Source organism: Aspergillus ruber (genome assembly GCF_000600275.1).
Source record: "Aspergillus ruber CBS 135680 unplaced genomic scaffold scaffold00017, whole genome shotgun sequence".
Taxonomy (NCBI): domain Eukaryota; kingdom Fungi; phylum Ascomycota; class Eurotiomycetes; order Eurotiales; family Aspergillaceae; genus Aspergillus; species Aspergillus ruber.
In genome coordinates this window covers 225,281-251,273 of record NW_024467313.1, presented here as the reverse complement: position 1 = coordinate 251,273, position 25,993 = coordinate 225,281, and the positions used below count along the sequence as shown (strand labels likewise).

The following is a 25,993-nucleotide window of genomic DNA, read 5'->3' as shown; positions in this document are numbered from 1 at the left end:
AGCTTTGTAGTTTCGTTTGGAAAATGCTCTTTTCCCAATTGTTGTGTAAGGTGGTGCCCATTAAAATAGAATCACCTGTCACGGCTCCGATGTCAATAGTTACACTGCAACATAGCACCGCACCAAGTAGTTGATACAGTGACTTTCTAGTCCTACTTTGGCGCTGACAGCTGGAGAAGAATATCTACTGTTCGCTACCATGGCAGAAAAGCACAGGGCAGACATTTCAGTCATGCAGGCACCCACCCCATCCCTGGAGGACGAGAGTAATGGGCTCTCTGGACAGTCGAAAGAGCTTCGGGAAAGTAGATCGGATGCTGGAGATGAAAGCATTGGTGAAGATAATCTGTGTGTCGCCCCGTGCTGGTATGCTTTGCTGCTTTTACTGACAGTTACAGCCATAGTCCCTATCCAGATGTCCAAGCGAGCGTTTCCGACACGGACGAGGACCTACCAGTCAACACCTTTCGCGCGTGGTTCCTGGGAGTCATTGGGACTATTGTTTTGACTGCATTGAACCAGTTTTTCCAGCTTCATAATCCGCCTTGTAAGTCAACGGTCGATGCATGACGGATATATGCTGATATCGTAAATAGTGTTTCTCTCGGCATACATTGCAATCTTTGCGACTCTACCATGTGGGAGACTAATGGCTGCTATGCTACCGACAAAGGTCTGGAACGTATGCGGATTCGAGTTTACCCTCAACCCAGGCCCTTTCAACCAAAAGGAGCATTCGATCGTGGCCATCATGGCATCCTTAGTGACGGCATTCGATAACGGCTCCCTAGCCTCAGATGTCTACGTCGCTTTTGACAAGTTTCTGCACATTCCCATATCCGCAGGCTACCGGTTCATGTTTCTTCTCAGCACCCAGGCCCTGAGTTTCGGCATCGCAGGACTCTTCCATCGATTCTTGGTGGAGCCTGCGTTCTGTGTATGGCCAGCAACGCTTCCGATATGCTCGTTACTCTATACGTTCCACGAAAAGCGGTCCCAGAAACAAGAGATTAACGGATGGAAAATAAGCCGGATGGGGTTTTTCTCTATCATCGTCGTCTGCGGAGCAGTGTATCAATTCGTCCCTGGGTTCCTGTTCACAGGACTCACTACTTTCGCGTGGATAACTTGGATCATGCCGAAAAATGTGACGGTTAATCAAGTTTTTGGGGCTACATCTGGCATGGATCTTTTGCCACTCACTCTTGATTGGAATCAGATAACGGGGTATTTGGGATCACCGTTGTTGGTTCCGTCTTGGGCGTTGGTGAATGTGTTTTGTGGAAGTGTCTTTTTTCTATGGATCGTTTCGCCTGCGCTGCATTGGAGTAATGTGTGGCAAGGGCTGTATATGCCGTTTTCATCGTCTGAGAATTTTGACAATACAGGTGAATCCCAAAACCATTCTACCACTAGCCAAAGATACAGACTAACTCGTGTAGGAAAACCATACAATACCACTCGGGTGATGAACTCGGATTATTCTCTCAATGAAGCGGCTTATTATGATTATTCCCCGGTCTACCTAGCAACAACCTCGGCCCTTTCATACGGACTGGGATTTGCAGCTGTGGCATCCATCATCATCCACACTATCCTCTACCACCGCCAAGCAGTCTGGAAAGGCCTCCTCGCAACAGTAGGTTTCCTTTCCAGCCCCCAGAAACCAGACATCCACGCCAAGGCACGTTTCCCCACACCAATCCGATGACTACCATACTAACCCTAACAGCACATGCAAAAATACAAACAAGTCCCCATGTGGTGGTACCTAACAATCTTCCTTTCCATCTTCGGCATCAGCATCGCCTTCCTCTACTTCTACAACACAAGTCTTCCCTGGTACGGCCTGATCCTCGCTATCGCAGTCAACGTGATCCTCCTCGTACCCACGGGTATCATGAAGGCGATTTGCAACATCCAGTTGTCGACGGCGGTGATATCGGCGTTTATCGCCGGGTATATATGGCCGGGGCAGATGATGAATAATGTCGTGTTTAAGATTTTCACACTGGTTTCGTCGGCACAGGGGTTGGGGTATATTCAGGATATGAAGCTTGGGCATTATATGGTTCGTCCCTTTTTTTTCTGACCGGGCTTGCGAGGGTAATGATAGTTGACTGGTGTAGAAAATTCCACCGAGAGTTACCTTCGCTGCGCAGTGTACCGGCATCCTGGTATCGTGGTTAACCCAAACAGCGGTGAACCTCTGGGCTATGGGGAATATCGAAGGGATCTGTACCCCAAATGCAAGCAACAACGTATGTCTCCCTCCACTCCTACGCAAGTTCCAAAACTAACTGGTAAAGTTCACCTGCCCCCTAGCCCAAGGCTACGCAACAAACGCCGTCTTTTGGGGTCTTATCGGCCCCAAACGCCTCTTCTCAGAAGGCTCCATGTATAGACCTATGCTATGGTTTTTCTTAATCGGTGCATTACTCCCCATAATATTCTTTTTCGCTGATAAATACTTTCCGAAACTCAGACTGCGAAAGGTACCCCACACCTATCATCTATCACCAACCATTTCAGCCCGAATAGTGCTGATAAGAACCAGGTTCACCTCCCTGCCGTCTTCGCTTCCACAGCGAGTATCCCCCCCGCAACGGCCGCGAACTACATGGCATGGGGGCTCGTGGGTCTGCTGTTCAACGGGTACATCAAGCGCAGATTCTATGCGTGGTGGATGCAGTATAACTACATCCTATCTGCAGGACTTGATGCGGCGTTGGCGATTGGGAGTTTTCTGATCTTCTTTTGTCTTGTTTACCCCGGGGTTAGCGTGGAATGGTTTGGGAATAGTATTGCGACAATGACTGCGGATGGAGCCGAGACGCCGTTGAGGAAAGTTACGGAGGGGGAGACTTTTGGGGTGAAGGTTTGGAAGTAATCTTCTATCAGTTTGAATTATGGTATTCTCTCGATTACTTGAATCATTAGTTTCTACTGACATCAAGCTTACTATCAACTTCCAGCAAATATTTGCCCTTTAAAACCACCCATCCATCTCCTATCCCATATTATGCCAATTCTTATTACCTTTATCACAACCACGTTCCGACCTCTATGGCCGAAACCAACCATAGAAGACTGGAAATTCCGTATCCACCGAGAACCCGATCCCCAGGAGCTACTAAAACACCTCTCTCGAAGGACCTAGAGACTTCGCCGACAAAGCCTAGCTCTTTCAAACATTCATCTTTGCACAGGCAGAGTTGAAGACAAAAGACCCTAAGGATTCCAGAACTAAAGAATCAAAAGTGCCGGTCTATTTGAGAGATATGGACATCACATTGGTATGGCTCGGGTTTAACTGAAAACTGCCGGTGAGAAACCTGCCCAAATCGTCCGCTGCTGTGTTGGTATGGCAAAACTAAAGGGTTACGAGCGTGGCGATGTTAAGGACAAGGATAAGGATTATTATGATAACTGCGGTAAGGAGGATTTGCACTGGTTGAATCATGCCATTGCAGGAAATGACAAAGCGCGCTAGATTCGTCAGCGAGATATATTTGGAAGAGAAGACCCAGGCCCTCCGCAAATCTCTACCGCTCATCACGGATGAGAAGGGCGAAGGGGAAGAAAAAAAGTCAAGAAAAGAGCGGAGACAGAATCCCAGCTTCGCTTAGACTGTGTTGAACGCGGTAGACACTGAAAGACCTAGAGGGACACACCGAAACTGCGACTGGAATCGGATTTTCTGGTAAGAGACGGTGAGTTGTGTAGCGTTTTTCTTGTATTTGACCGTGTTCTTGGAGCGATCCTCGGTTACAAGGCAGAAGGACGGTAGGGTGGATTAGAAGGTGGATTGAATAGTCATGGTGTCAGAACTATACCCATTAGAATAGATCAACCGCCTATACAAATCCTCCATACCCCCAGATGTACGCAACCATCAACCTATTGACATACAACCCTTGACAATCCTCGCTAACCCCACAATCATCCGGTAACATATCCATATCCTCTTCCGAGCCAACCACCTCTACCTCCTTGGCCCTACCACACCCCCTAGTGCGAACACAACACCCGCAAGCACTAGTACAATGGCCATGATGCCATTCTCTGTCCCTGGTGTTTCGCGCCCTCTCACAGCACCCACACCCCCGTCCGCAGCATCCCCCACGACCCGCACAGTCGCGGCGTAGCCATTCAGAGAGATACCAATCTGGGATGTGTTTTCGGCGAGCTTCATAGGCTCGTCCAGCTGCAGAGACAGGAGCCCCCGCTTCAAGGAGCCAGATATGTCGTTTGTGAGCCCAATAGACATAATTTAGATATTGGAGTTCTTTTTCATGGGCGTTGAGCTGGATTTCCGCTTCGGCAGCAGCAGCAGAAATAGCAGCGTCTGTATTAATGGAGAGAAGAGACAGTGACTTATGCAGTGCCTGAATTTCCTCGTTTAGATAGATCTCCCTCTGGACAATCCACCGCGCTTTTATATCCGCTCTGATGATACGTGAACACCAGTCCTTGTCGCTATCGTTATCGTCCTCCGTAAAAAGTGCGAAGCGGATAAACTGGACTATTTCAAGGTGACCAGCATCGTCTAGTTTAGACTCGAGCCATAGAAGCTTCGACTGTTTTCTGGCGTTTGCCATGTATTCGAGATATTTTGGGTTTTGCACTTCTTTGTGCTTTCTTTGGACGCATGGTTTGAGGTATGCATACAAGATCGTGCGCTTATCGCTGAATGATATGTCCGAAAGGAGACATTTTAGCATTCTTTGGGGGCGAGGGTCTCGACGAAGATGGGTGTGCCAGTCTTCTGCTGTTTTTGGCTTTCGGATTAGGATTCGGAACATGATGGCTGAACTGATGAACAGCTGAATCATTTTGAAAGAGGAAACTGAAGACCTGCAGAGAAGTTTCAAAGGGAGAAAAGTTGCCTAGATGACTCCCCAAGCGAACCTCAGTATAACTGCCTAGAGTCGTCGTGTAATATTTTCGGGAGCCAGACAGAACGTGATGCTGCCTATTTAACACACAGCCCAGAACGAACGAGAACCATCCAACATCTCTCTCCTTCTCCATCCTTTCCCATATCCATACGGCCTTCTTCTCCAGATTTAACTTCAAACACAATGACCCCAGACGAACCCACAGCAGAAGGATGGTGCGCACATCTCCACCAAAGCCTCAAACCCCAAGACCTAATCAAATATCTCCACTCCAAAACCTCGTCACTCGACGACAAGGAGAAGATCTTTGAAGAGTTTCTAGAAATAATTAATAAGGGAGACGACAGAGATGAATGGTTCGAAAAAGACGAAGAGGACGAAGATGATTTAAGATGACCCAATGAAAACAAAAACATCACTTACTTAACAACCTCCGACTCGGAATATCTCGAACGCGCACTAGCCAATACAAGCGACGGCGTATACGCGCAAGAAATCCATCTCCTCCTTCTCAAAAGACAATCAGCAGCAGAGATCGAGCAGAATCTTCGCTGGGCGCAGGATATCATCGAGGCGGATATCAAGGGACGGTGGATCGTGCAGCGGGAGATTCTCATTAAAGGGAAGGTTCAGAGTCTATGTATTGAATTAATGGTGCTAGGCATGGATGGGGATCCTGATTTTGGTGACTGCGAGGCCGAAGGAAAGGATGACGAGGTGAGCAAAAAAGAAGACCAGATTGTTGCGCAAAGCCGAATTTCAGTGTCTGAATGATGACTACTGGCGACACAAACAGCATCTCTGGCGTCTGGAGGCAAATACACCCCTGGGAGCAGTGGGACGAGCATATAAAGCGTGCAGACAGAAGCCAAATTGGTACCTTCCTGAATGGCTGCGCCGGGATTGTGCTGGGAGGGGTGGGTGCTGTGGACGCAAATATGGGTGTTGTGAGAAAACCCGGGAAACAGCGGGAGTGGAGTTATGGACACTGTACCAGTGCATGCTGGTGTTGTATTCAGAGTAAAGAGTGCTCCACCCAGGACAACATGACAGTGGAGGATGATCTGAAGGTTGTGCCATTTGATCTTGTTGCTTACAAGACTCCGTATGATGTGCGGGTGTTTCGTGGATATATCTGGGGCAGGGGCTGAGACTGTTTGGAAAGTAATGGTGTCTAGTAATTAGCTTGCATCTGATTTCCGTTAACTGGTTTCTCCTGGTAATCGGTATTGTTCAGAATAGGATCTTCATGCAAAATATATGGCAGATTGAGTAACGAGGGGTATCGTTCGAGGGTATCAACAAGAAATCAAGAAACATGGTCATAAATCATAAGTCGTCCACGACAAGCACAAGCATAAGCATCGATAACAAGCAACGCCAATCGATAGCAAGCCAACCCAAGCGCAACAAACATAGATCACTAAAACCAACCCATATCAACAAAAGATCTGCACCAAAACAAATCAAGTAATATCATACCATCCACACAAACTCATTTGTCGGCTGAAACTGCTGCTTAAAATACGCCCGATGACACAACGGACAATGGAACTGGTCCTGCAGATACCATTTATCCAGACACTCGCGATGGAACACATGTAAGCATTTCAGGTCGCGGATTTCGTGGCTTCGCAGGACGGAGTCGAGGCATATTGCACTGTATCATTAGAACCTCCCTCCCTTTTACCTTGGGTGTTGTGGAGGGGTGGCACACCATGTAAACTGATCGCATTCATCATCCGACGGGAGAGGAGGGATCTTTGCTCGGGACCACCATTCCTCGAGGGTGCATATAGGTGACTCGGCGTCGAGTTTGCGGAGGCGTCGTTCGCTTGGTGATTTCTTGGGTTTCTTGGAGCGGGAGGGGCGAAAGCGACGACGTTCGCTGTTGTCGGAGTTGCTGTGGCGGTTGTTGACGAAGATGGAGAGACTCCACATACACGTAGATCAGCATTTGTACTCTTTGTATGAGAGTGAGAGGGGCGTACAGTAAGCACATGATGATCAAAGTGACCACACTTAAACCAACGCCCAACGCAATGATCAGATGTTGTTTGTTCAATCCGGCATTATCGTTCTTATTATGGTCTGTCTGCGGTGTCGGTGACGATGACGACATCCCCCATCTCTTTCCCTGGTCGAGGATGATTAGATACGCGAGGCGGGGATGGAGTCACGGAGCAAAGGAGACGGGCATTTGCCCTTTGGAAAAAAAGAGAAAGAGAGCAGAAAAGGAAAAGAGGAGAAGAAACGACGGTTTAGACGATGAATAAAGCCAAGCAGCCGATCTGGCGGGGTTAGAATTGAGTGACAGCTTCACCTTCCAGCCGCACACTCACACTGGTCGGATGATCCGGTCAGTTGGACGGAATTTGGAATAAACCTCTCTGTATTCCAAGCCGGATATATAGCCTGAGAACTTTGTGGCTGCAAGCACTTGCACTGTTTTATATGAGTACAAGTAGTGGCATGATATGGCATGATTGTCAAGAACGATCTCCGGATGTCGCTATCCATACTCCGCTACCAGTGTTATAGTCAAGCCACCCCTCTTTAACTCTCAACATAAAGCAAGTTGAGTCCTTCGTTCCGTCCCGCTTGACACGTTGCACGCCCACGGCCATTTCCCAGGAGTTGGACAAGCAAGCAAGTTATCTAACATAATGCAGACGATTCTGTGGGACAGCCTCATACCCTCCGGAGCTCAGCATAGCACAATTGTAACCACGCTAATACGACGAATGGTGTGCCACCCAGGGACGAGAGAATCATTGAATAGAATCCCACCAATAACCAACCCAGTAACAAGGTAGAATCCGGGGTAGGCAGGAATGTGTCAACCGTGTGGTGCGGAGAATGCAGATCGATGATAGATCATATTCACTGTTATTCTGCTGCAGTTCTTTAAGCATTATTATCAATATATTTCAAAGCAGAATATGTACAAGTACATAACCAGACATCGCTGAACTGTAATAAGTCCGTATGTATGCAACCCACGTGACATCGCGTTTGGCGCGTCTTTTTGTCCGAATCGGGAAACCACGCGAGCTGCAAATTTCCGTAACGAACGACGATTCCACCGGTAAGAGCAGCTATGTACTGTATACGGAGCTTAGTGTACAGCTACGTATACAATTGCCCCGTAGTATTCTGTACAATTGTCGTCGTTACTTGGTTTGGCCTGAACCTGGTCTCGCGTACATAGTATACGACCCAGCTCAGTCACCGTAGCTATACATGGACAATTGCATAATTGCAATGCTCCGAGTACTACTACTGAGTACCTTGGTTCTCAGGATACAGTGGAATAGCGTCAATACCGACAATCCAGCAGTAAGGAAGTCGCATCGTCATAGACCAGTGCATACAGAACAGATACCGAAATTGTAATTGAGCAATTGATATAATTGCATCTAAAACGTAGTAAAATAGAAAAAGTCAATCATACATACATACATAGTATACAGAACGTGCGGGCAATTTTCCGGTAACCTTACTTTACTGTCAAGTCACGCCCGCTCCGCCGCGTCCTCCACTTGTCGCGACGCGATCTTTAATACTAGTCGAGGCGTTTTCTTCACCACGGCTTTTTCACTTCGGGGCGTGCTCAACCAATTCCTTTTATTTCTTCTTTCTGCATTTGTTCTTCTGTTGTTTAAGCTTGTGTCTTTTGTTCTGCTCTTTGGCTGGTTCATACTTCCTAGTTGATACTGCTACCCACTATTCGACTACTATTTCACGATCATTCCTACTCCTACCACGCCTACTCCTGTCTCACCAATGCTCTCCTGACCAATTCCTATCTCATTCCTCTCCCTCACCATGTCTGAACCGAATCCTACCCTCCCCGCATGCTCCTCCTCTCCTCTATCCGTCCCGCCCTCCGACGCCACAGCCGCCGCTCTCAACTATGCCTTTCTCGTTCATTCCCAAAAGACATTGACGCAGAATCTGCCTCCCAGAGTGGACAACAAGCTGCTGGCTCGTCAGAAACGCCGTCGGACTAGGTACTTACCTCTGTGTGGGCGATTTATGCACGCGTAGCTAACTGTGGGTCTTGATAGTCCGGAGGACCATGCGATTCTCGAGGCTGAGTATCAGCGGAATCCGAAGCCGGATAAGACTGCGAGAGCGGATATTGTTAATCGTGTTTCGTTGGGTGAGAAGGAGGTGCAGGTGTGTTTCTCAGATACAATTGCATGATTGGGACGTTCTAACGCGACTTTAGATTTGGTTCCAGAACCGTCGCCAAAATGATCGTCGGAAGTCGAAGCCGCTTCAACCTCATGAACTCCTCGCGCCGCGTGCTATAGTAGACGAATTTAAAGAGGGCGATGGCAATGTGTTGGCGGAACGCAGCACGGTGGAGCAGGGTGACCTTGACAATGCACCCTTGTCGGACGCGTTGCAGTCTTCGTTCGGGTCGGACCCTGTGTCCGGTGCTGAGGACAAGGATGAACAAGAGCAGTCTATTCAGAGCTCCCAGACAAGTTTAGATTCAGAAACGTCTGGAGCACCCCAACAGCCAAATGAAGAGGTAGCACCAGAACCAGAACCAGAGCCAGTGGAGAACCCCGAGACCACACAACCAGACGCATCGCAGTTGAGCACCACCAAGCGAAAGCGATCGGTGACTGACCTGCGTGGTGATTCATCTGCACCCCAGCCAGCAGAGGAAGTTGCGTCAAAAGACTTCAAGTCGCCGCCCTCGCTGCGGATTTCACTGTCTTTTGACGGCGAGGCAATGGTACGGAAAGAGGGTGAAATGACCCCATCCCCGCCAAAGGGGCGAAACGCACTCCGCATCTCCATGTCTTCGGATGGAAAGGCGGTCATTCGTACAGACGATGAACCCTCTCCATCTAAGAACCGTATATCCATGTTCTCTACTCGGAAGTCCCGCTTCGCAGGTCTTCGACGGAGCAACAGTGCCGTCCTTCCAGCAACACCGCGAGTGGCCTCGAGCGAGAAAGAGAGAATGTTCGGTCGATCCCGTGATCCCCGTAATTGGGAGTCCGTCTTCGACACAGATGCCAGAAGTGCCTTGTCAACTCCTGGCAGCGCTCAGAGTGCGCCACATAGCACCCCAGGACTCTTCCGCTCCCGTGGCCAGCGATCGTTGACTAGAAGCCTTTCTTCAAGGCAGAATGCCTTTGCCAACAACTCTCCCAGCCACCCTGACACCCCTGTTCCCATGCAGACAGGAGATAAGAGACGGAAGCTCTCCCGCACAGTCTCATCTCTCGGACGACTGGAGTCGAACAGAGCAAATGCGCTGGGTCAGGTATCGGGTAATTCTCTCAAGATGCCTAAACTCCTTGGCAACTCTAAAAAGAACGATGAAGATTTTGAGTTCCACAACGGTGATTCGGATAAAGAGAACTGGATCCCAGGCACGCGAATCTCCAATGTCCGTCGCCGGACGACGACTTCCAACATGCAACGCCCAGCGCTCAAAGATGCAAATAGTAAAAACCGCCGCTCCCGTCTTTTCCAAGCTCACCAGCAACGAAAGACTGCTCCCGAAGTTGAGCCAGAAGTCTCCACATTCATGGCCAATGGTAGCAGTGCCAGTCAAGAAGAAGATCTCGACTGCATTCAAGGCTTATTATCACTGAGCCAAGGTGCATGGAGGTAGAAAACACCCTCCGTCCTGTGGCACGACCTATTATTTTCCTTTGTGATTTCTTTTGTTTTATCTGATTCCCTTTATTTCTTTTCCATGCTGGAAGATGCAATCTAGCAAGCGGTGATTGCATGCGATGTGTGAATGATTCTCTTGATTATTCGTTGGGACTTTGGACATATTTAGTTCTTCCAGGACTGAGTGGAACATTTTGATGATAAACTGGCTCGTGTCGGCAGTACAGGTTAGATATCCGGTTATAATTTAAATCAATAAAAGATAAAATTCAGGATACAATATGTTCTTGTAGTACTCTTCTGTACTCCGTAGAAAGAGGGGCAGTTGTAAAGATACCGAGTTTGGCTGGCACGTGGCCGCCGATATATATCGGGCTTGGCATCTGTTTCTTCACTATCATTGTTTTTTTATGTTTTGTCTATCGATATTGCGCCGGGCATTCGAGCATTTCAAATCCATGTGAGTATTTTATTCAGAAGACTCGTATTAGCCTTATAAATCACCCATATAAATCAATATTAACTCTTACTAGAACCCTCCAAAACACCCTTGAAGAGGTATACCACTACCTCCCAATTACTCCCAATCCAAACAGCCTCTATCTTAAGAGGTCATTCTACCATGGGGAATCCGCGCGTGGCGATAATCGGAGCTGGCATCTCCGGGCTACGATGCGCAGATATTCTTGGCCAGAACGGCGCTCAAGTCACGATCTTTGAGGCGAGAGATCGAGTTGGGGGGAGGGTGAGTCTCACAAATCCCCCTGTAGTAGGGCCATTGGTTGACGAGGATTAGGTCGCACAAAGCAAAGTCGGCGATCATTTGGTTGATCTGTAGGATCCTGTTCCGTATCTGGAAGTGATATTGAGAATGGCATACTGATTTTTGATAGCGGACCAAACTGGATTCACGGCGGTCAAGACAATCCAATCTCAGTCATCGCCGAGTCAACAAAGATAAGACTTGAAGACTTCGACGAGAACCAAATAATCTTCTCAAAAGACGGCAAACCACTCAACAACAGACTTGCCGCCAAAGTCTCCGATTTCGTTTGGACGACCATTGAAGAGGCATTCGAGTACAGCAACACATACAAAGATAGTATCCCATCAGATCGGAGTTTGTTTGACTTCTTCAAGGATCGAGTTGAGAGGAAAGGATTTAATGAGGAGGAGAAAGAGGCTTGTCTTGAGAGCTGTAGGTTGTGGGGATCGTATGTTGGGGACCCGGTTGAGAGGCAGAGTTTGAAGTTTTTCTGCTTGGAGGAGTGTATTGATTCGAGTAGGTCTGATTGATTCTTCATTGGGGGTCGGGGTGATGGCTAAGATTGCAGGTAATTGTTTCGTGTCTTCTACGTATCAGAAGATTCTGGAGGTTGTGTCTAAGGCTGCGCTGAAGCATGCGGATGTTCGGTTTAATCAGCCTGTTCTGGGAATTGAGGCGCAACCTCGCGAGGTCAAGGCAGATAACCGGGTGGTACTGTCCACTGCAGATGGACAAGAGCATCAATTCGACGAGGTCATCGTGACTTGTCCTCTGGGATGGCTCAAACGAAACAAATATGCCTTTACTCCAGATCTTCCTCCTCGTCTTATCCAGGCTATTGATAGCATCTCTTACGGTAGACTTGAGAAGGTCTATGTGACGTTTCCAAAAGCCTTCTGGCACATTGAGGGGGAAAACTACAAACCCCCAAATTTTGCCATGTTCCTTGATCCAACATATACAAACCATCCGAAAGAGATTATTTGGAATCAAGAATGTGTCTCTCTTGCAACACTCGGGCCACAGGCCCACCCAACTCTCCTCTTCTACATCCACGGACCCTGTGCGAGTCACGTCGTCTCCCACATATCGAATTTGTCACCTTCGTCATCCGAATACCACGACTATCTCAACGACTTCTTACATCCCTTCTACTCCCGTTTGCATGGCTACGCCACTGCATCTGCAGACTGCAAACCCCTCGCTTTCCTCGCAACACAATGGCAAATAGACCCATACGCAGGCAACGGCTCATACAGCAACTTTCAGGTCGGATTGGAACAAGGCGATGAGGACATCGAAGTCCTCCGTGATGGTGCCGGAATTGGAAAAGAACGCGGGGTTTGGTTTGCCGGCGAACATACAGCGCCATTCGTAGCGCTCGGAACAACAACAGGAGCATACTGGAGCGGAGAAAGAGTTGCCGCAAGAGTATGTCAAATATACGGACTTGATGGGATTGGGATTGAAACCGGAAGGGATGATTCTCTCCCTTCGCAGGTCTCAATTACCTAGTTAAGCAATGTACATAGGATGTACGCATTTTGAAATTAGCGGCGCCAGGGCTTATTATAGTTAGAAGATCTTACTGGCATGAATGCAGTGTGGAAAATGACAGCATCTGCATTGATGTCAAATTCACCATGTCATGCATCGTCTGGGTTCCTTGACAGGGGTTGTCATGCCCAATGATCTGCTACCCATGCAATCCGACGTCAGCGTCAGATTTCAATGTAGGCTGCACCAAATGCGCTTGGTCCTTTGCGCAAACATTCTAGGTATTTGTTTTAGTTTTAATATACGAATGATTGACAATTGTCAAGGAATCCTCGTATACTGAGCAATCAACTTGATAAATAGTCTCATACCCCCAGTACAATACAACATGCTCCTCCATTCTGCCATCTAACACACCATAAAAATGAACAACCCCACCCAAAACCAGCCCTACCCCCCAATCTCCCGCGACCAAGTCCCCTGGCTCCTCTTCCGTGTTGAACACCGCCTAAGCTCCAGCTACGGAACCCTAAGTGCCCAAGCCCGCATCACCCGTACAGTCAACCCCCCAACCCCCGACGACTTCGACCGCCACCTTCTCAACTCAAAAGACTTCCTGACCCCCTTCCTCTCCTACTTTAGCAACTTCCGGCGTGCCCTATCCCTCTACCGCGCCTTTCGTCTCGAGGGCCGACAGGAAGTCACCATCACCGCGCTCTGGGCAAGAGACATGGCAAACATCTACAATGCCGAATCTATCGCCCAGAGTCTCGGATTCCGTGACGGCGACGGCGCAAACCCTAGGCGCATGCTCCGCGACCACATCGGCGAATTCCTAATCCACGGCGGAATCGTCGATACATGCCGCATCCTGACTATCTTCCGGGGCATGAACGCGACACAAACATCGACACTCATGACCCCGTCTCCTGGACCAATCACCATCCGCGAAGTCGATGTTGTATTCCAGTGCGATGCGTATCAGGCTGTTGCGACGCTACCAGAGGGGTTTTTGCCGTCGTCGTTGCAGGATAATGCGTTGAGGGCGCTGGATGAGGAGATTTATAGGCGGACGGGGGTGCTAAATGATTTCTGGAGGGATATGATTGTTAGTGCAGTTATGGGGAGGCCGGTGAATTGGACAGGGAGGTTTATGGGGTTTGAGCAGATGGGGTTTTTGTTTGGGGATACGGGACAGAGGGTGGGGCAGTCACCGCTGGGGATGAATGAGGGTCAATAGGGTTTTTATTCACTGAATTGTCATTTTGTCTGATTAACAAGTGTTTTTTTTTTTTTTTTTTTTTTTTTTTTTTTTTTTTTTTTTTTGGATTCGTCCTGTCATTACCATCCTGCTCGTGTTACACACCCGGAGTAAGGGTGTTACATGCACCACGTTGTGCTAGTCCAAATCATGTTAGATCTTCTACTATATGAGCACTATATGATATGGCGTCTACCTCAGAGAGAGACGTGCCAGTGGTTCTGTCTATATGTCTATGCCGGTCTATACCAATATGGAGCACGAAAGTAAATACAGGCTATCCAGTTTAAAACTGATCAAAGTCGTCTTTCATTTGCTTCCCACTCAGGATGGAGCAAAAGATGAGAGTTCTGAACATCAAGCGCGGAAAGAGTAGAGCCAACCATCTTCAACTTGACCCATTACGGGTGAACAAGGTTCTCGTAAGTCTTGCACTCCTAGTTCTAGCCCTGATGTTACTGTCAAACACGTTATGAAGAGGGTGACTAGAATGCCAAAAAGTCATGTAAGAGGAAGCTCTGGAGGTCGACGAGCTCAATAGTAAGCTCAAGAGCTTCATATAGCGCTTACCCGGGAAAGAGATGTTATCGCAACCCTCAGGTCCCATGCCAACGCCGTCCACAGGCGTCATTACTACCCATACCCGAGCTTCGGAAGAGGGCAAGCAACTTTAAGGTGCGATGGCAAGGGCACGGCATAAGGCGAGGGCCAAGGGATCGACTTCTTAAGGCTCAGGTAAGACTAGCGCAACAGATGAAGTTCCAGATGAAATATTCAATATGACTGGCAAGAGCCCAGACAGGCGAAAAGAAATTAACAAGGACAAGAAAGCAAAATGAGCCGACTCACACAAGTTAGGATTCATGAAGAACCAATCCCTGCATGGATTAACAGCATGCAATTCAAGTTCAAGAGTGGTTTTAATGTCGGATTCGCTGAGACTCACAAAAGAAATAGACAATTTCTGGATTTTAGAATGAATGTATTGATGGACATACAGGAAGATAAACCTTTGCTCGCCTCAACGGCGTGGAAACACCGGACGATATCATGAAAAAACCTGTCCTCAATCAGTCAACGACATGTATAGTGTCACATGTTTATACTAATTTTGGTGAAGATAACTATACCTTTGGAAAGGCTATCCGCTAGAAAGGTTCGTCAACCTCGTGCGAAACCTCGTTAAAATCCCCAAGTGATCGCTCGAGATTTCACACAAGCAATAAAAGAGACAAGAAATACTAAATGAATTAGGTTATTTCCGCTGGAGAAAAGAAAATACCTATAATAGGCTCATCAAGTGGCTATATTATTCTCTGTCATACCGACAGGTCAGCTCTAAGAATTACATAGGCACCAAGAAGAGTACAATAAGCTATCTCAATCTTCTGGTGTACTTGGCAAGTATCCCACATTGAAAACGGAGAGGGCTTTGCTGACTGCAAGGCTCTCTGGCACGCCAAAGGAATGGGGCAGGACAGCAAGCAAATGTAATTCTGACTCCTTCAATTCCAACAAGTATATTGCTAAATAAGAGCCCTAACACCAACCCAAACGCCGTCTAGCTATGCCAGTGATCAGTAATCCAGGCACGGTGCATCAGTTTGAGATAAACCATACTATAACGCAAATGCAAAACCGCAAAGTGCAAAGAGCCCAAGAAAATATTAGAGAGTGCCATATAGAAAGGAGAGACTGCCGGATGCAAGCCGTGCGCCTCTGGTGCTCGAACTCTGCCTCGTCAGAGCTTAGTACATGCATGATCACCAAATGAAACTGAAGGGCCGGTTCATCTGAGTGTGCAGAATGGGCTCTAGGGATGTGAAAATATCCTTCCCATGGCACATTGCATGGAATACGAGAAGAAATGGATGGAGTGGGCGAACGAGCGCTACACCCCCTGAGGTAAAGGTTGCTCAGTTAGATATGCTGGTAGCATATTTGCTTCATGTAACAAGGTTTAACACATTCAAGTCATGTTCGGAAGCAAAGCCCTGCATTCTTTATGTTTTACATGCACATCGGATATCGCTTACTTCAGATACTGCCGAGAGACCATGGAAAATCAGCTCGTTGGCGGCTTCGCAGGATTTTGTTTCAGCTTTACCTTTCAATAGTGGCACAAGCCAGTTAATTCGAAACTCATTTCTAATAGCCATCGAATTCGAAGACCTCCCAAAGGCCCACGCATTTTAATCAGTGCGAGCACTGGTGATTATCTTTCTGCTAATGCCCGCTCGAGAGGAGAACAGGAACAAACTCCTGATACGACCATGTCGTTGTTTCGTCGCTAATAATTTCACTTGGGCAAGGGTCATCTGTATGCTACATGCAAATAATACAAAGTCCCTCATATTGGTTGAGTTCCGTTCTGACAAAGAAACATAATCAGATTCCGCGGCCCAGAAGAATAATCGAATTTGCCAATGCCACACAGAGCCCCATGTCATTGCACACTGTCTGTGTGCCGCGTGGTACTTGGTGATCTAACGAATGCTGCAAATTGCCATAGGCTTATCGGCATCCACCATCAACAGGAACCGTCGTATGCTGAACATCTGGTAAAAGAAGGCTTAATATCACATGGAAACTCCGCGGTGCCGAATAAAAACAAGTTTAGTCAGGGCAGGTGCTCCTGTATGACTGCAATGCTTTGCTTGGTTGAAGATAGACCACCGAGGGAATAAGCCTAGGATCTTTGGTCCACTCGCGCGACATTAACTGCGGCGCTCGAATTTAAACAATATGCCTGGCCCTTACGATTTCGTTGCCATAGGAGAATAAAGAACCGATACCAACACTGTAATTCCAATCTATGGATCATTCTTCCATGGTTTCTTCTAGTGGTTGCTACCGCCGTTAGGCCAAACAGTTATATGGTAGAGATTGCCCGAAAAGCATGGAATTCTTCGACAAGAGAAGCGGGATAAAGCTAGACAATTTGTACCGTGATTGTCCTATAGCAAGCACGCACGACCCAATGAACCTAGAGTGAGCAGCTGCTTTCTCGTCATTCTCGCGCATCTTTTAATTGTTTTGCACCTCGTCCGTCGAGTTGTTTGCAAACCTCCGCCAATCCACCACTCCCCAAGGAACCAGCCGAGAGCGCAGTCGCAGACATAGACCAACTAGGACATGGCGAGACTGAGCAAAAGCTCATATTGCAAGAGATGCTCGAAACAAATAAAAACAAATCCGCATTGTGAGGTTGAGAGGGTTATCCTAGAATCTGATTATCTAGAGTATAGCAACGCCTCTTTTTGGTTCATACACCTAAGCGAACTTGGGTGTTGGCATAAAGATGAGGTCAATTGACACCTAGACGACTGGAACGCAGTGAGTCTGGTTCCTCAAGTGCGATAGAGGACTCCAAAGGTCATTATTTGGATAAGTGAAGGTCTTAGAAAAGGCTCTTAGAAAAGACTCAGAAAAGACTCATGTATGCACAGATGTATAATATTTCCAGATTAGCTGGTGGTAAGAGGGAATATCCCAATAGTCAGTGTATCAGCCCCAATCCTCGTGCGTAGTTAGATACAGAAACTGCGTTCCTGGCTAGAGACAAACATCTCTCTCTTCAGAAAACACTCAATGCTGCTGGTGCGAACGTAGTATCCCTGTATGCTCATATGAGCTCGAATAACACCGTGTCCTGCAATAATAATATGCAATGCAGAAAGCCAGTTGGTTTGTTTGTTCTGCACAGGCTAATCGATGTGATCAATGGCACAGCGCCGGAAAGCCCTAATCATGTACCCTGTATAACATGGGAAACTTGTTTGATCGTGCCAAGTAATGGTCTCCTCGTCTGTCAGTGCACGATCCATACGCAAGAACGCACCCACGCAAACCCAGATAATGAATATTTGCCGAACTAAGCCCATCACTTCCCAACCAACCGATATCTCTCCCTCGCCAATCCCCCATCCGCTCCCTCAACTCCATACCCCTCTCCGACCTCCCCTACGATCCTCGCCGGCCTACCACCAACAACACACCAACTTGGAACCACCATACCAGCTGGAACCACCGCCCCATCCAGTACAACCGCGAAATCCTTCAATATCGCCATGCCCCCAATTACAGCCTCCTTCCCAACATGTACATGGTTCCCAACACTAGCCGCCTCAACAACCGCGCGCTCACCCACAAACACATGGTCGCCGATTTTCAACGGATAATAAGAGTGCATACCGCGGTGCAGACGTGAGGGCGGGCGCAGAATCGCCTGCTTAGAGATGTAACTGTAGCGGCCAACGGTTATAGCGACGGAAGGTGATGGTGCGGCGCCAGCCGGATCATCGGAGGAGGCGTGCGAGGAAGAGGAGCGGTAGAGGTCACCGCGGATGACGGCATCTGTTTGAATGACTGTTTTTCCACCGAGGATGATGCGTTGGGTTCCGTGGATTTGGGCGCGGCGGGAGATCTTGTTGCCCGTGTCCTGAGTTGGTTAGCTCTGGGCTCCTGGGCATGTAGGTGGGGTGTGGGTGGTGTACCGTCTCGATGTATTCACCCTTGAAGGCTTTGGGGGGCATAATGGCAATTGTGTGTTTGGAAGAGGTGATTGATTGATGCGAATGTTCTATGCGACCTCCGTATCATGTCGCGATAGCGGTAAGAAGAGCGGTCACGATATAGCGGCAGTTTGCTCGGTGTTAAAGGCGGTGTGTCGGCTTGACGTCTTCTCATTCTCCCACACTTTGATATTGAAGACTCGGAAGTGGCACTTCCTAGGACTCGATACAAGATGGCCAACTACTCCTCCAGAATGCGCAGACGCCGTGCAACAAGGAGATCGAGAGTTTTTTTGCTAATTATCCCAGCATAACTAATTCTCCAGATTGCATCCTATCCAGAGCCTCTAGGTCTTTACAGAAGATGCAGAGACATCGATTCTTTTGCTCAAACATACCGCGATCTCTATATCATTGTAGATCCCTTGCTGTACAGTCTCGATATGAATGTGGTCCGTGAACTTTACAGCCGTTATAGAACTGCACTGCATCATGCAGCGCAAACGGGCCTGGTAAGAAATCCCCAGAAAACCTCTCGTGCAGGCACAAATGCTTGTAATACAAGCCTTTTTCTCGCTATAAGGTATAAACAAGTAGAAATGTTCAACACCCTACTTGATGTCTTACTGACAGACCCTTAGACCGACCACGACTTACGTCTTTACGATAAGATACATGTCCATGGAACCCAGACTGCCTCTCAAAAAGCCAAAAAAAAAAAAAAAGGAAAGGAAAATACGCACATGTTTTGATTCCTGCTCGAGCGAGGTGCCTCCGCACGACCTAATGTGGAGACCCCTATGGCACAACGCAGTTATTAACTACAGCCCTGAGATAGTGCAGCTACTCCTCAACCGAGATGACGTTGACCCTAATGCATCATTCAATGACAAGACATCATTGCACCACGCCATAGGTGCGGATCATGAAGACCTGCTGAAGTTATTGCTCATAGATCAACGAGTTGATGCAAACCGCACAGGCCTAGCCAATGGCCGGACCCCTTTGCATGACGCCATGATACTTGATACTTAATAATGACAAGACAGTTGAATATCTTCTTGCTGCCGGTGCAGATACTCAAATCATGGATCGCGAAGGATTTTCTCCTGCCATGCTCATGGAGTGTTTTGATGTTCAAGTAAGAGAGAAATTTAGTGAAGCAGTATCACAAAGAAACTCTTTGGTTTTTGAACTTCACAGATGAAAAAAGAAAAAGGCTAAGGCTAAGCACCAATCAATCCAGTGCGGACCCAGGTTCATCTGGATGAGCCGAGCATGGTCTTGTTACTAGATACTGCGATTGGCAGGGTTTAGCTCCAGGATACCAGTTTCCTTGCCTTGGTCGCTATCGTACGATCCCTGTTCATATCGTTTGAGATTTGTTTATTATTGCTCAAATTGTGGCAAGTATTCGTCTTACTCGACATACTACGTGACTGTAGAATTAGGGCAAAATCTCAATCAATAACTAATATTTATTAACATAACAATTATCATATTATCGGCAGACAGACAGGAAAAAAATAAAAATAAAAATAAACCAAAAAGCATGAAAACAAAGGATATCTCGAGATAAACAAGAGCATTCTGCCATAAACCAAAGATCCACGATTATATCGACCCATTACCTTCGTAGAATTATCGTACTCATCACCATACCACGGAGACACGGCAATTAACCACGCTTAGGACCAGGAATCTCCCCATCAAAGTGCACCTTGAACGTCATCGGGAACGGGAAGTGTCCACTGTTATCTTCGCGCATATACGCAGTGTATCCCTCCTCAGCCTGCACCTTCTTCAGCTGGCCCTGGGGACCAGGAGCACGGCGCAGGTTCGGCAGGCCACCTACAACGCGCAGCATAGTGGTAAGAGCAACGAGGCTGGTGTCCTTGCCCAGCGAAGCGTGGGGACCAACGCCGAAGGGAATGTAAGCCTCAAGGGGCCGGTCGAGGCGCACTTGGTTAGGTTCAGGGAAGGCCTCGGCATCGTGGTTTGCGCCAGCGAAGCCGACGAAGACCTTGTCACCGGGGTTTATGGAGATTTCGCGGCCGTTGTCGTTGAGGATGGCGGAGGTTTGGGCCTCGCGGTAGGCGGCGAAGGCGCCGTTGATGCGGATGGCTTCGAGGACGTAGCGGCGGAGTTTCTCCTCGGATTCGGGGGTGTTTTCCTGGGCCAGACGGTTGATTTCGGGGAGGTGTTGGGCGCCGTCAGCAGAGAGGAAGTAGTCGATGATGCGGGTGAACGCTTGGCCTTGGTTGGGGACCATGCCGACGGCAGCGGGGATTATCTGGGCCCAGGTCACTTCGGAGGCATTGAGGCCGTTGTCGAGGAGTTGCTTGATAAGTTTGGCGCCGTATTCGGAAAGGGCGTTGGGGGTCTTGCGGGAGCCGCCAAGGATGCCAGAGAGGAAGCCGCTGGTGCCCTTGAGGGAGGCCTCGACGGCTTGGCCGAGTTGTTGGACGACGGCGTGGGAGGCGTGGCGGAGAGCGAAGGACTTGGCGGGGTCCACGTCGAAGTAGATGCTGGTGAAGGTGGCGGCCAGGGCCATGTACAGCTCGTGCTCAGTGAAGATGCCCTTGGGGTTATCGGCAGTCTTCAGAGGTAGCGAGAAGACGTTGGCGGCAAAGTGGGTGTGCGCCAAGTTACCGAGGTCGCGAGTGATGTCGATCTGATTTCTGCCAGCGAGGCGACCGGTCTTCTCACGGAGGAGCTGCAGGGTGATGTCCTCGTAGAAGGCCTTCACATGCTTGTTCCATTCCTCAGATGACAAGGCCTGGGTGATGGCCTCCTTCTGCTGGGTGCCAAAGGAAGAGTCACCAGCAAGCAACTGCTCGTAGCCAGTCTTGCCGAAGACGAAGGCGGGAACCTCACCCCACAGGGCGCGGAAGTCTGTGGGCTGTTCGACCACGCGCTTGACATTGGAGTAGGACGACAGGTTCACCTTGGGAGGAGTGTAGGAAGGACGGTCGTAGGAGTAGTGCGACTCCCTGCCGAGGTCCTTCATGATGTTGCGGTTCTCGCCAGGGATGGTCATGGGGTAATGGGCGTAGATGGAGTCAGGTTTGAAATGGTTGGGGAAAGCACGGAGACACAGCTTGTAAAAGACACAGCCCTGGTTGACGCTGAGGTCGTAGCGAGACTCCGAGTAACCCCAGTTGGTCAGGTTTCTCGGGTTCTGGTCAACAGTGTAGAATCGGTCACCACGGACAAGGGCAACGGCATCGGACAAGACCGCACGGGAGACGGTATAGGTCGGGGCAATACCGACACCAGGGATCATGGGCTCCTTGGCTTCCTCGGAGACGATACCGGGGTAGAGCTCGACAAAGTCGGGGTGCTCATATAGGTGACGGAGGGAGTTGGCAACATCGGGGTCACTGTTGATCTCCTCAAACGAGTCGTAAGCCTTCAAGCCGAAGAATTTACGGAACTCGTTGAGGGAGCCAACGTTCCAGCGACGAGCCTGGTTGATACCCAGGATCTCAATGGCCCTCAGAGCCTTGGGAACGTTGCGAGCACCAAAAGAGCTGGCCACATCCTCAACAGCGTTTGACAAGATGTTGACAAGGTCATCGTCACGGAAAGTACCGTCTTCCTGACGCTCAAGGTGGGCGAAAGTGCGCTTGGCTGGGTCACGGTCCAAGTTTGCTTCGTACTTGCCCAGACCGATGAGAAGCTCCGGGATGGTAACCTCTTCCGCGGGCTTGCCCATGAGCTCCTTGTAGATCTTCTCGGTGTATTTCTCGTCATTGGCACTGATGGCGGAGTGCCAGCGGTAGGCCAAGTTGAACTCAACAGAGCACTGGTTACCCATACCCTGAGGGGTAGCGCCCTCCTTCTCCATATGAGCACGAGGGTCCTATACAGGTATTAGTACTACTATCAATAGCGACGAGGGCGGTTATGCGTACCAAGCACCAAGTGGTGTTGCTGCGGTTCAAGTTGACAATAGTACGGAGATAGTCGTACAGGGTGATGTTGATGAAAAGACCGCAGGTGATCAGACGACCGGTCTGGAAGAGGTCGTTGTCGTACTTGGCCCAGGCCTGCTTGGCCTGCTCCTCAGGCAGCTTAGGAGAGGGCTTGGTGAAGCGGCCATTCTCGTTAATGAGAGCAAGCTGCTCGACAACGTGGTTGTGGAAACTGTTCGATAACTAATTAGCCAATATTTCAGTTATCGCATTGACAGGAGACATACCGGTTCAGCATGACAAGCAACACACAGCAAGCTGCGGGGAAGGCCTGGAGACGAGGCTCGGAGAATGCATCGGGCTTCAGTTTACCATCCTTGTGGGTACGGACCAAGTCCTGTTCCTCCTGGACGTCACCGTACAAGATGGCAAGGTCGAGGTAGGCGGAGGTCTTATTGATACTAGGGTTACGATAGTCGGTTTGGAAGATATCTGTTGCAAATCAGCACCACTCCATCGCTTCAGACGCAAGAAAACATACCGTGAATAACCAAAGAGGCCCAGTCGAAGAACAAACTCGAAACCTTATTAGGGTGGGGGTTGAACTTCTCACGGGCCATAAGACTGTCGAACACCAGGCCCGCGTCTGGCAGACCACTGGGCTGAACGGTCAATGGGGGAATGGAGCGCGAGTATGCCGTGTTAGCGGCACCCAACCATGGGAGAGTCGGGTTGTTATTCGAGCCATCTGCAGAACGATATTGGTAGTCGTCTCCCATGTACGAGAGTGGTGGGTGCGGCAACGAGTTCCAGAGCTCGTCGAGGAAAACGTTGGTGAGTTCGACACGGTTCTTGGAGCCGGCGGGAAGACCACTGACGAGCTACATCATATTCAAATTAGCGATTGGAGCATAACGTCATGGGAATAAGGAGCGCATACCTGAATAATCCGCTCCATAAGCATAGTCTTGTCATCGACAAGCTCACCAGAGGCCTTGCTCTTGATGAGATCCTTCAAAGTATTCACATCACGGAAACCAAGCGCCTTGATGTCACCGAAAATCCCTTGAGTGGTATCCTGCTCGAGAAAAGTGGAATCTCCAGTCTGACGGGGCAGAGGGGTCGTCGAGGCATGGATAACTTGCGAGTACTTCTCAAAGGTAGACTGGACAGCATTGCGTGTTGCGCCTTGGGGAGTCTCTTCTTCCGCAGTGGATGACGGCGGGGAGGTCGATTTGCGAATGGGTGCAACTAGCGAGTGACGCTTTCCGTTGACCTGGCCATTCTCCTTGGCCTCACGACGCTCCTCCTTGTCGCCCTTGGACTTCTTGAAGTTCGTTGAGAATCGACGTAACATAATGTGCAATATCAACAGAGCCGTGAATACACCAACAACAGAAGAAACAAGAGACAGAGAAGAAGAAAGAGCAGGAAGAGGAATTAACATATGGAGAATTTACCAAAAGTTTAATACTTCGGAGATATGGGGCTAATAAAAAAAAATAAAAATAAATAAAAAACAAGGGGAGACAAAGTGAAGTAGGACGCTGCACTCGAATCAGACGGTGGACCACCGGCCGCCCATCAGATCCGGTTGATAGTAAATAGTTCAGTCTTGGTGGGAGTCAAATCGCTATTTCAGATTTAGACTGCGTAGATAGTCCCAATCGTCTCTCTACTCACAGGTTGTCCGTCCTTAAAGGACTGCCATTCATACAACGCAGTCACACATGTCAATCGTATATCTTTAGAAATCATGTCGACAAGCCGGAATGTGTGGACCTCTCGAATGGGAAGCCACGGTAACAGCAATTCTGTCTTTTTTTCTTTTTTTCTTTTCTCATAGGTTGCGGTTTCAGCTGGGCGACGCTGTATGCGCTGGTTGAATCATGTTGTACCGTACGATGTAGGTTACTCGAATAACGATGCCACGCAATGACAAAAATGCATGCAAATGATTAGCTGGCTAGGTCACCTCAATGATGTGAATTGTGAATCCTGCACATGGCGTCGGCGAATCCTAGTGAGGTATTTCGTATTCTCAGAGCTGACAACGACAATCGGGCCCATGAGCAATAGGAGATTCCCAAAGCACGGGCGATGAAACTGGGATGCATATTGCAAATCCAATTATAAGCCAAGGATTTGGGAGCTGATCTCAGGTTCGTCCGGGATCATCATCCAGCTATCGAGACCACAAATTAATACGGGAGGCTTCGTACTCCGCTCCGACAGAAGGTGTCCACACAAATCGAAGATTATAAAATGATAATCATCCAGCTGAACCAGAGCTGAAGTGCTCCCCCCACTTGTGGGTCCGGCTAAGGTCCCAAGTAGTGGTTTGGGACCCTCCCTCATCTCCATCCCGGGATTTCCGTCACGGCATATTTCACTAGAGACTCGGTATTATTGTACAATGCGAGCATTTTCATGAAGTACAAAGCACCAGATATCGACTCTGTACATGTCGAGCAGTGATGCCCAAGTACGACCGATCAATAAGATCGCTTCCAACCAACGCATCTCGACGTTGCAAGACCTGGGCATGCATCCTCCGGAGGGAGGGGCTGGCAGCTTCACCGACATCCCAGCCGATTACTCCGTACCATATCCGGGAAAACATAAGGACTTTCAGTTCTCAGCTCCTCCACTAGCTAAAACAGCGTGGAGATGTGGTTTTGATTAGCCGACGGAATTGGGATAAGTTTGACGGGATAAGAACCATGGACAGTGGAATATTAATCCAATCGGTGCCGGTCCATTGCTAACCCAGATCGACAAGCAGTCCGTGTGCTCGGTTGGCTGAAGATTTTTGCTCGAAGCAAAACCCCTTACGAATGTTCAGCTAGCCACAAACTCCTCAAGACGGACCCGTCCACTTGGCGTATTCGGTATTCCGTCAATCGAGTCGAGCATAATGTACAAGTATAAGTACAAGTACATATGCCCGGCAAGTTCGTTACACCATCATGGTCGCATGTATCGCCTACCATCTATCACTCATCCTAGATCAAGATTCATACGATCTCCGACCGGGGTTTGGCTGTGCGGTAGGACCATTTCGCGTGCAGGGACCGTATATCGGTACCGAATGAGAACAAGGACGGTCGTATAAGCCGGTTAGGCAGGTGGGCTGGCAATCCCAAAGGTTGGCCAATGTTGATTCAGCGGTGGAGGAGAGAGAGAGAAATGGAGGTGAAGACGGTTCATGGCGGACGAGCGGGTGTTCCCGAGTATTGTATGGTATTGTATTTACGGTATGTACTTTACAATTACCAGTAAACCCCATGCGATTGATATGGATAGAAGTTGAATGGAAGTATAGAAATAATGCCATCCTCTGTATATCCTCCGTGAAGCACCCGTACTCGTCGACAAGATTCCAGAATTCCCTTGCAACAGATGAAGACCTTCCATCTCAGTCTGCATGCAAGCACGTACTGCCATGTGCCTGTGCTCCATATCACTAAAAACGCTAGTTTTACTAG

General features: G+C 48.7%; 8 protein-coding genes across 8 annotated transcripts; 4 read left to right on the top strand and 4 right to left on the bottom strand.

Moving 5' to 3' along the window:
- Nucleotides 1–199: 199 nt before the first annotated feature.
- optC (small oligopeptide transporter, OPT family) lies at nucleotides 200–2,890 on the top strand (the record flags this gene model as incomplete). The annotated part of the gene is made up of 8 exons (XM_040786444.1): nucleotides 200–348; nucleotides 399–547; nucleotides 597–1,388; nucleotides 1,443–1,684; nucleotides 1,733–2,071; nucleotides 2,130–2,261; nucleotides 2,310–2,495; nucleotides 2,558–2,890. The coding sequence occupies 8 exons, from the start codon at nucleotides 200–202 to the stop codon at nucleotides 2,888–2,890; spliced, it is 2,322 nt and encodes a 773-aa protein (XP_040637911.1).
- Nucleotides 2,891–3,857: 967 nt separating this feature from the next.
- On the bottom strand, nucleotides 3,858–4,835 carry EURHEDRAFT_403569 (uncharacterized protein; the record flags this gene model as incomplete). Its single annotated transcript, XM_040780227.1, has 1 exon — nucleotides 3,858–4,835. One exon carries the CDS (start codon nucleotides 4,833–4,835, stop codon nucleotides 3,858–3,860), a length of 978 nt encoding a protein of 325 aa, XP_040637910.1.
- A 418-nt stretch (nucleotides 4,836–5,253) lies between these two features.
- Nucleotides 5,254–6,135, top strand: EURHEDRAFT_98624 (uncharacterized protein). The gene has a single exon (XM_040787711.1). The coding sequence runs from the start codon at nucleotides 5,672–5,674 to the stop codon at nucleotides 6,050–6,052; it is 381 nt and encodes a 126-aa protein (XP_040637909.1). The 5' UTR covers nucleotides 5,254–5,671; the 3' UTR covers nucleotides 6,053–6,135.
- Nucleotides 6,136–6,377: 242 nt separating this feature from the next.
- On the bottom strand, nucleotides 6,378–6,951 carry EURHEDRAFT_422654 (putative RING finger domain protein; the record flags this gene model as incomplete). Its single annotated transcript, XM_040783357.1, has 3 exons — nucleotides 6,378–6,561; nucleotides 6,619–6,746; nucleotides 6,841–6,951. Coding segments are annotated over 3 exons (423 nt in total), but the record flags the coding sequence as incomplete, so codon positions are not given.
- A 1,778-nt stretch (nucleotides 6,952–8,729) lies between these two features.
- EURHEDRAFT_516147 (FAD/NAD(P)-binding domain-containing protein) lies at nucleotides 8,730–12,831 on the top strand (the record flags this gene model as incomplete). The annotated part of the gene is made up of 7 exons (XM_040786443.1): nucleotides 8,730–8,914; nucleotides 8,972–9,083; nucleotides 9,136–10,375; nucleotides 11,162–11,295; nucleotides 11,347–11,384; nucleotides 11,444–11,832; nucleotides 11,885–12,831. 7 exons carry the CDS (start codon nucleotides 8,730–8,732, stop codon nucleotides 12,829–12,831), a joined length of 3,045 nt encoding a protein of 1,014 aa, XP_040637907.1.
- A 395-nt stretch (nucleotides 12,832–13,226) lies between these two features.
- EURHEDRAFT_387215 (uncharacterized protein) lies at nucleotides 13,227–14,053 on the top strand (the record flags this gene model as incomplete). Its single annotated transcript, XM_040779704.1, has 1 exon — nucleotides 13,227–14,053. Exon 1 carries the CDS (start codon nucleotides 13,238–13,240, stop codon nucleotides 14,051–14,053), a length of 816 nt encoding a protein of 271 aa, XP_040637906.1. The 5' UTR covers nucleotides 13,227–13,237.
- A 3,904-nt stretch (nucleotides 14,054–17,957) lies between these two features.
- Nucleotides 17,958–18,609, bottom strand: EURHEDRAFT_516146 (dynactin subunit 5; the record flags this gene model as incomplete). Its single annotated transcript, XM_040786442.1, has 2 exons — nucleotides 17,958–18,515; nucleotides 18,571–18,609. 2 exons carry the CDS (start codon nucleotides 18,607–18,609, stop codon nucleotides 17,958–17,960), a joined length of 597 nt encoding a protein of 198 aa, XP_040637905.1.
- Nucleotides 18,610–20,266: 1,657 nt separating this feature from the next.
- On the bottom strand, nucleotides 20,267–23,862 carry EURHEDRAFT_403563 (peroxidase/cytochrome P450 family protein; the record flags this gene model as incomplete). Its single annotated transcript, XM_040780226.1, has 5 exons — nucleotides 20,267–22,453; nucleotides 22,506–22,737; nucleotides 22,793–22,997; nucleotides 23,047–23,386; nucleotides 23,446–23,862. The coding sequence occupies 5 exons, from the start codon at nucleotides 23,860–23,862 to the stop codon at nucleotides 20,267–20,269; spliced, it is 3,381 nt and encodes a 1,126-aa protein (XP_040637904.1).
- Between the last annotated feature and the right edge of the window lie 2,131 nt (nucleotides 23,863–25,993).

What these genes read in the sequence shown, in the direction of transcription:
- EURHEDRAFT_98624 (XM_040787711.1), top strand. Translation starts at nt 5,672, where the DNA reads ATGATGACTACTGGCGACACAAACAGCATCTCTGGCGTCTGGAGGCAA.